At 36.8% G+C, this 9,856-nt stretch overlaps 1 protein-coding gene across 1 annotated transcript in view; it reads right to left on the reverse strand.

Annotated features, from left to right (window-relative positions):
• Positions 1–9,583, reverse strand: part of DNAJC6 (DnaJ heat shock protein family (Hsp40) member C6) — a 55,533-nt gene extending 45,950 nt beyond the window's left edge. Inside the window, exon 1 of the mRNA XM_032218878.1 lies at positions 9,352–9,583. Within this exon, the coding sequence (XP_032074769.1) occupies positions 9,352–9,583 (232 nt within the window). The remainder of the gene's footprint in view (positions 1–9,351) is intronic.
• Between the last annotated feature and the right edge of the window lie 273 nt (positions 9,584–9,856).

Here is a 9,856-nt window from a genome sequence, read left to right on the forward strand (position 1 = left end):
AATGGCTAGAGCGGTCGCGAGTGTTACTTCCTGGATTTTCCGTAGGGGAGGGGCACGGAGGTTGGAGGTCTGCTCCGAAAAATGGTGGCAAAGTTTCTTTGAAAAATATTTCCCTGACTAATTTCACCATTTCAATTTGCTCAGTTCTTTGTATTAACATCTACATCATTCTGGGTTTACTTGGAGTGCAAGCCTGCTGGTAAGTGGGTTTTTTTCTTTTATTTTTTAATGTATTTTAAAATAATATTTTATTTATTGTGCATAGGATTTATTAAAATAGTTTTATTCTATGTGGATTTAAATTAAGAACTCCCTGTTATTAAGCTTTCCTCAATTAATCTCTGAGTAGATTCCCACCAACTTCAAGATCCCAAGGGCACATCTTGGAAGCTACACCTTTGCTTAGTTTATAGATGATGCCTTTCCTTAAATATGAAAATAAATACATTTATTGTTCAAATGTGTACATCTCAATAGAAATGACTCTCAGGGGTGACAACAATCCACTAATTACAAAAACAGGAGCAACTGTTATGAAAATTATTTTTAAAAAATAAAGAATAAAAATGGAGTTAGTAAGTATATTAATTGCAGCAACCACAATACAATACCTCGGTCCTTCTTTTCATTAAACTAGACATACCCAATTCCAAGGAATTAAAAGACGCTTGCTCCTGGGGAGGAAAACTATGGCAAATCTAGACAGCATCCTAAAAAGCAAGGTGACCAGATTTTCAGTAAAGAGGGACACCTTTGACTGGGGGTGGGGGCTTGATTAAAAATTTTATATGGAGCAACAAAAATTTTCATACAACACAAAAATAGTATTGTAATATTTTTTTTATTTCAACATAACTACAATTTACAAATATAAATTGTAACTGTTGCCAAATATCAAAATTTTGATCACGTGATCATGAGGATGCTGCAACGGTCGCTAAGTGTGAAAATTGTCGCTAAGTGTGAAAAATGGTCATCAGTCACTTTTTTCAATGCCATTGTAACTTTGGTCACTAAGCCCATTATACCACCTTTCTTGCCATAGTTCTTAAGTGAATAACTGCAGCTGATAAGTTAGTAACATAAGTGAATCTGGTTTCCCCATTTGACTTTGTCAAAAGGTGGACACTGAAACCATCATAAATACAAATCTGTTGCCAAACATCAAAATTTTGATCGTGTGACCATGAGAATGCTGCAACAGTCACTAAGTGTGAAAATGGTCACTAAGTGTGAAAAATGGTCATCAGTCACTTTTTTCAATGCCATTGTAACTTTGGTCACTAAGCCCATTATATCACCTTTCTTGCCACAGTTCTTAAGTGAATAACTGCAGCTGGTATTTTGTATTTTGGATAGAATCTTTTTTTAAATTCGTCTAAGACAATTTTAAAAAAGGATTCTATCCAAAATAAATTGAAGTGAAACCATTTTTAAAAATTCTATGCACAATATTTTGAAATATATTGTGCATAGAATTTTTAAAAATAGTTTTACTTCAATTTATTCTGTGTGGAATAGTTTGAAATGTTTTACTTCAATTTATTCTTTGTGGATTCTTTTTTTAAATTGTCTTAGACTATTTAAAAAAAGATTCTATCCAAAATACAAAATACCAGCTGCAGTTATTCACTTAAGAACTGTGGCAAGAAAGGTGGTATAGTGACCAAAGTTACAATGGCATTGAAAAAAGTGACTGATGACCATTTTTCACACTTAGCGACCATTTTCACACTTAGCAACCATTGCAGCATCCTCATGGTCACGTGATCAAAATTTTGATGTTTGGCAACAGTTACAATTTATATTTGTAAATTGTAGTTATGTTGAAATAAAAAAAAATATTACAATACTATTTTTGCGTTGTATGAAAATTTTTGTTGCTCCGTATAAAATTTTTAATCTAGCCCCCCCCCCCCGGTCAAAGGTGTCCCTTTTTACCAATCTGAAAATCTGGTCACCTTACTCACCCACCATGTTGCAGGAGGCTAGGCCACACCCACCATGGCCATGCCCACCCAGCAACCAGACAGAGAAGCCCTTGCTAATATTTTTGAAGCCCACCCCTGTACCTTATCCCTTCTAAAGGAGAAAAATATAACCAAATATCCAAGTGAGTATGCATCTTTGAATTTGGGCATTCGTTACAAAAGAGAACAAAACTGAGACTCTTGTAGTTTTTTCAGGAAGAATTGTGTGCCAACTTTTTTCCAGAGAATTATAATAGCTGCAATGGCCATCTAACTTATTTATTCATTTACTTTATATAATTCTTATGCTGCTCCTATTATAAAACTGTCCATGGCCCACAAAGATAAAAGTGAAGGAGCAAATAGGAGTAAAAACTATAAAATTAGAATAAACCATGTTAATTATATTAATTCTTTGTGATGAATATTTAAGATGTTTAGATACAGAAATATTTTATTGTTTCAACTTACTGGAAAAATTATTCAGAGGAAAAAAAATTAGAAAGATTAGCGATCGTACTTGTTATTCTAATTCTGCACTTCAGTAACCTTTCACTAACTTTTTCCTCAAACATTGCTCTTATTTAACTCTCCTTTATGCTTTCTCAAAATGGACAACTGCATTTTCCTTAAACACATTTTCAAAATAGCAACTATGAGAAAAATCTGACGTGCTTTGTGCTTAAAAATGCTGTGTAAATTGCCATAATATAAAACACACTCAAGGGTGATATGAACTTAAATGAGAATGCTGCTAGGACCAAAACTATGTGGATGAGCTGATAATGTTATTCAGCTCCAAAAACAAAGAGGCTTCAGAAATGGACTTTTGTCATTTCAAATTATCCAAGAGAACAGACAGACGAGATAGTGTCTAAGAGAGGCCTTTTGTTTTCATGGAGATATCTCTCAGTTTCTTCATAAACAATTACTATGACAGAAGAGATTTTAACTTCTAGAAATGGTCTTTTAAGAAAAGTTAATGCACCTTAGTATACTGAAAGCTATTTCAGTTAGTCAACATTAGTTCTTCAGTGTAATGTTTTCTAAATATGAGTCCATCATCTGGTAATTTTCCTGTTCTGAATCTATTTTGATTAACCTTAATATTTCTAGGAATTTTTTTTAAATGAAGGCAATGCTGAAATACTACCTGTTTGGTTTAATATGAAGAGTTGTTCATAATTCATAGACTGGGGGTTGGTTCCATGAGAGGAACTAAACAGAGCTTGTTCCTGTGAGAATTTGCTTGAACATTAAAAACAGCCACTTCTTCCATGCTTTCTATGTTCACTTTCAAAGATAAGAGTGTTTGGGAAGCTTTTCAATAACAATAACAGTTAGACTTATATACCATCTCACAGTGCTTTACAACTCTCTCTAAGCAGTTTACAGAGGCAGCATATTACCTCCAACAATCTGAGTCCTCGTTTTACTCATCTCAGAAGGATGGAAGGCTGAGTCAATCTTGAGCTGAGGACAATCGAACTGCTAGCAGTTGGTAGAATTAGCCTGTAATGCTGCATTCTAACTACTATGCCACCAACGCTCTCTTTATATTCTCTCTATACTGGCTCTTTCCTATGACATGCTTTAAACTAAGACTTTTTCCAGGGCCATGACTTAAAAAAAATATCCTAGACCACTTCAAAGTAGTTCACTTCACTGAATCCTTACAATGAAGAGGTTGTCTTCACAATTTCAAGAATAAAAAGAAATGTAAAATCCTCTGTCTGGATTTTAAAATGTAATTCACAGCAGAATTTGGAAAATTGGGTGCAAACTGAGAAAGACTTAAGAATTGAGTTTAGAAGCAGCTTACTTTAGGACAGTCAAGGATCTGGGTTTATGATTTAGCTGAAATGCACTTTTAGTATCAGAACTCCTTGTTCTGAAAAATCTTGATATACTGGTCTAACTCAGTTTATTCCAACCCTGTATACCTTCAACTATGTTGGACTATAAGTCACACACCTATTGATGAGCTATTAGCTGACAATTGCTACCATATAACTTATACCTGAAAATAAAGCAATTATTATGAAGACATTATATGTCTTCCTCCGCCATAAAAGGACAATCCCAAGATAGTAAATACAGTGGTTCTTATATGCTAGTAAGTTTCTCAATACATTTTTAAATCTAATTCTTCTAATTCCCAAATCTCTTTTCCATATTTGGTGGGAAAGATGGAAGGACAGAGAGGAAGACAAGATGGATGGACTCATTTACAATGATGCAATGGATGCACCATGGGAAATCCTAAAAAGTCGGGAAAAGATCATCTTGGTGGTGTGCTAAGTGTGCTATGTGATGCTAAGAGGTGACATCAGTTTCATGGCACACAATCAATAAATCCAACATATTTGAAGAGCACAAGATCAGAATAGGTTCATTTAATCCAATATATGAGGATCTCATCTAATCAGTATACTAAATTGATTTTCCCGAGGAACAATTCTATAAAGCGTTTTGTCAATATGCATTAGAACTGCACCACTGCTATCAGTGGAAATATTCAGTTTTCATGCCTAAAATGAAATAAGCACTTTGGTATGTAAGAGGATACCTAGCTTAAGCAACTGAATTATTTCTGTGTTGCCTTCAGTTTGCAGAAAACATATTATTAGATATAATAAAAGAGTGATTGGAAATGTGTGTCTACATCATAAAATGAAAGATTAATAGCTTTTATATTAGGTACTAGTGCTGGAATTGCACTGCCTATAAACTCTATAGAATAGCTCAGAACAGACATCTCTAAAATGAGAATGGAGCTAAATAAATGGAAATAATTTTAAAAAGTGAAAGCATCCTCATCTGATTTCAAGTGATAAATCTTACAATGACGAACGCTTGAACGAGGAACAATTTACAGTCTTAGAAATGCTTCTTAGTCATCATATTTATTAAGTGTGAATGTTACTGAAATCTATAATAGTTTTTACATAAGTCTTGAGAATTGGAAAAGGGTTTTGCTGCTGCTGTTATCATAGACATTAATTTTGGAAGTATGGGGATTAAATTCATGCATAATGAATGCAAGAATACCCAAGTGATACATAAGCTACCTCTGAAAAACTCCAGCAATTTCAGCTGTAGAATACTTACTACATGCAGTACTAGGCTTCTATTTTTAAATAAAAATTGCTAACTTTCCTACCATTAACATCTTTTTATTATTCTGCATATTCACTATGACTATTTTTGAATTCTACCAACAATAGAATTCACATAGAAAACATTCAGGAAGGCAAATGCAAAGGCAAACATTTATTCCCTTGGCATTCCTACAAATTGAACAGCGAGAGTAAGCAAGGCTGGGCAACTCATGCCTTGAGGTGTATGTGCAGCCTTGGGAAGTGCCTTTATCCACGATTGCAAAAATACTGTAGCTATTCTTGATATTATGACATTATGAACGGTTTGATACTTTGGTATATTTTCGTAATCCTCAACTTACAACCATTTGTTTAGTGACAGTTCGAAGTTACAAAGGCAGTGAAAAAAGTGACTTATGGTGGTTTTTCAAACTTACAACCATTGCAGCAACCCCACAGTCATGCGATCAAAATCCGGGCATTTGGTAACTGGCATGTATTTATGACAGTTGCGCTGTCCTGTGGTCATATGATCACCATTTGTAACCTTCCCAGCTGGCTTCAGACAAACAAAGTCGATGGGGGAAGTCAGATTTACTTAATGACTGAATGATTCACTTAACAACTGCAGTGATACACTTAGCAAGAAAGGTCATAAAATGGGGTCCAACTCACTTAACAACTTCTTAGCAGCAGAAACTTTAGGCTCAATTGTGGTTTAAGTCAAGAACTATCTTAATTAAAAATAAAAAAATCTCAATTCTCCCTCAAACCCATCTCACCAACACATGTGAGGTTGCTCCACACAATCTGCAACCCTTGCCTCTTCCTAAAATGTCATCCTTGGCCACCAAAGATTGCCCATCCTTACAGAGGATTCTTCTTTATCACTATACAGTTGTCCAGTGAGTCCACATGGTGTAATGGCTAAAGGCATTGAGCTAGAAACAGGGAGATATGAGTTCTATTCTTGCCTCTTAGGCCTAGGAAGCAGTCAATGGCAAACCACCAGAAACCTGTCAAGGAAACTTCACAGACTTGTTAAGGCAGTCAGCAGGAGTAACACTGACTCAAAGGTGTACACACACACACAGACACACACACACACAATTATGTAATGATGAGGATGTGAAAGCTAACATCCAATGTGTGTCCTTATTCCTGAAGTTCCAGGGAAGTAGACAAAAGCATGTCTTCCAATATTGCCAAAATGACTAAAACTGGAATCTACCCAAAAGTGTAAACATCCGGGAACACATCCCCTTGGTAGTTTTAAGAAATTCACTCAAAATTACACATAGTTGCAGGTGTTTTATAAAATATTATTTATAAAATATTTGCAAATGGTTTTAAATGAAGCTGTTTAACTGTTATCAATTTAAAAAACTATGGATCAATATTTGAGGACTGTTTGCTTAAAATAATTAGCACAGTCCTTAGGCAATCATCTTCTGTATCCTTAGGAACCTGTCACCTTCTAGATGTTGCTAAACAACAATTCCCCTGCATATATTGTTAACTTTGATAAGAGTTGAAATCAGCAACTCTGGATTTGCAAAAAATAATCAAAGATAACAAGATCTAGTAAGAATATTAAAACCCATTAGGTAATTTTTATCCTTTTCATGGAAAGCTTTAAATCAAGAATGATAACAACAGACTCATACATATGAAAATAAGCACAGATATCACTGTCCATGATGTCCATACAAGCATTTAGCCTATAAACTGCAAAACAGCATTATGCAATTCAAAATTTCAATCAATATTTTCAATCTATAAATAAGCAAAATCTATACATTTCAAAGTAAAATTTTGATTTTTAAAAAGTTATTTTAATCTTATTCCTTCTTGAAGTAGCAGATCAATTCAAAATCTGTAACTAGTAGAGTCTGCATAATTGCTGAATTTGCAAAGTCTAGTTTGTCGCTATTTTTTCAAATCAAACAAAGAGGAAGGAAATAAAATTTTAAAGAGAAGATAATGCTTAATTGTTAGCAAGCAAAGATACATTTAAATCATAATTAGCAGGTGACAGAATACCCCTTTCCTCTACAAGAGTAAACTAAATGTAACTATTGTAGATCACAGTTATTTCAATATAAATAAATGTTAATATCAAATCCTTTAAAATGCTATACATGGAACATGAGATTTGGCTTTCCTTGTAACTTTTTGTAGCATTTTCTCAGCTCATTGGGAAGTAACCTTATATTTGTTGCCAAAATTTTGAAAAGCAGTACGATTTCTTTCTCACTCAGTTTGAAACTGATCCAGGAAAGAGTGGTTTTATAAAGCAATTCATTCAACATTCCTACTGTTTCAGAATTTGGAGAAAGCCTGAGACTCCCTCCGTCTCATGCACATACCCCTAACAGCTCAACAAGATTGGGCACTATGTTAAAATAACTGAATACTATAAAATTCTCAGTCTAACCAGGATAACTTTGAGGTTCAACTCCCCAAGACACTCTTTTTTCCCCTTAATGTAGCAGCAGCACATCATTTGATGGAAAATGCTTATACATCAAAAAATGTTCTCTAGTCAGGAAAAAAGAAGACTTCATCAAAAATGAAACAGAACTATGAATATACACTATATTACCAAAAGTATTCACTCACCTGCCTTTACTCGCATATGAACTTATATTGGCTCCCAATAGATGTTCAGGTGCAATTCAAGTTTCCTGGTTATTGCCTTTAAAGCTTTAGCTACCATAGAACCGAGCTACTTGCTGGACTACCTGCTCCCCTCAACCTCTGCCTGCCCCATGCATTCCCATATGGACATGCCACATGCTCCAGATCTCTGCTGACTGATGTCCAATGGATGTTGTTACAAATTCTCTATCCAATACTCATATTAATACAGAACAGATAAATGAAAATCAGTCTGATAAAATCCAGACTAACTATAATTAGCACAAAGAATAATGAAAAAAGTCATTAATTTGGAGACATCACGTTATAACTGATATGAATCTGTAGGATAATAAAAATGAATGAACATGGAGTAGACTAAGGAAATATCTAGCCACATTATAGCCACTAATGCAGTGTCAGTGACTCAACAATGAATCCAAAGGCAGGGGGGAAATACTAACAGCAATTCAGTCGGGAAGACATAATCACAGGTTAAATATTGTAAGTTCATATGCGAGTAAAGGCAGGTGAGCGAATACTTTTGGCAATATAGTGTATTTCTACAGTATTAGCTTTCGTGGCATTGAAGAAATCATGTCATTTAACAAAACATGCCCATCAACCAATTTTAGAACACAGCAGATAATCCATCAATAACTACCAGCTTATTGATGCAATCGATCAGCAATCCAGGTTGATCAGAGGTTGGACATCACAATGACTAGCTTATTACTAGTTCTGTAAACTGTCCAACTGAGATTTTAAAACAGATAAAAGATTTGGATGTACAGCACATTTTTATAAGTCTATCACCATTTCCCATAAAGACAGATATCCCTTTCCGTTTTTGCAGTGAGGAAAAAAAGGTGTGTCACTTGATGGATTTTTTTTAAAGTAACATGCTGCTTTGGTTTTAAGCTTCACTCAGTTTCTATTAAATTAAAAACTGGGGCTGCCAGTTAGCTTTTAAATATAACAAAAAAAAATCCTTGCTTTTTATTAGGGCTGAGCCTAATAGTCAAATAAATGACCCTTATTTTCAAGATAGTATAAGCAGCATCAGCTTTATATACAGATAGTTTCCCAGAGCAGACATTCACTTTCTTTCTTTCAATAAATCTCAATGAAAGAAAAACCCCTTTAAGTAGAAGATTTACTGCCAAAGACCAAGTACTTTTGAAAATATACATTTTGCTCTTTTCTAGGATTTCCCTGAAGAGGTCATTGCTAATAGTTTTCGTCTCACACCAAGGCACACTAGCAAAATAGCCCGAAGCAGTCTTCTCTGCATCTCCCTTCCTCCCTCTCTCCCACCCACCCACTTATTCACAAGCACACACGCAGCCCGAGAACAATACACTGATCGGCGCGGTTCCTTTGCGCCCCGCCCGTCCTCCCCCCCCCCTTGCACTTAACGGAACAGTATGAGAAGAATGGGCAGGTTTCTTCATTAACTGTTCTTAAAAGCTCTGTAGGTTTTTAGTAAGCAGGCCGTCGCCTTAGAAAGGGCGGACTGGCCCGGCCAAGTCCGCTCCAATCCCACCCACCACCAACCTCGCCCGGAAGGTTGGGCCCTAAGTACATCTCTCCCCTCTCCCGCCCCACTCTTCCCCGCGGAGAGGCAGTCAACCTGCTACCTGAGCTGTCCATGGTGCTGCAGTCGAGCGGCTGATGCTGATGCTGTCGCGCTGGGCTCCTGGCTGCTGCTACCACCGCGGGGATCACCCCTTGTTTGCCGAGGTTGCCGCTGCCGCCGCCGCCGCCGGTTCGCTCCCGGCTGCTGCAGAAGTCACCGTTGCTGTCCACCAGCTGCAAAGATTCATAGCCATCATTGTTGGTCTTTTTCAGGTAGCTCCCGAGGAGACTCATGGGCGAGTCAGACAGAGTGAGTGTCACCGCGGACATAAAAGGCGGGAGAATCGCAAACAGCTCACCTTCCCCTAGAGGCGGAAGCAGCCACACACCCAGAGCGGGGCTGCAGCCCCAGAAGGGCCTTACTTGCTGGCTGACTGGGTGTGAGCGCAGGCGGTGGAGGCAAGCGACCTCCCCGCCTCTCGTCTCCCGTCCCCGCCTCTGCCTGGCAGCTATTGGAGCAGCCTTGGGAGGCACACCTTGCCTGCTGCTACGGACACTGAAGTCCGA

Source organism: Thamnophis elegans, chromosome 5 (genome assembly GCF_009769535.1).
Source record: "Thamnophis elegans isolate rThaEle1 chromosome 5, rThaEle1.pri, whole genome shotgun sequence".
Classification (NCBI taxonomy): Eukaryota; Metazoa; Chordata; class Lepidosauria; order Squamata; family Colubridae; genus Thamnophis; species Thamnophis elegans.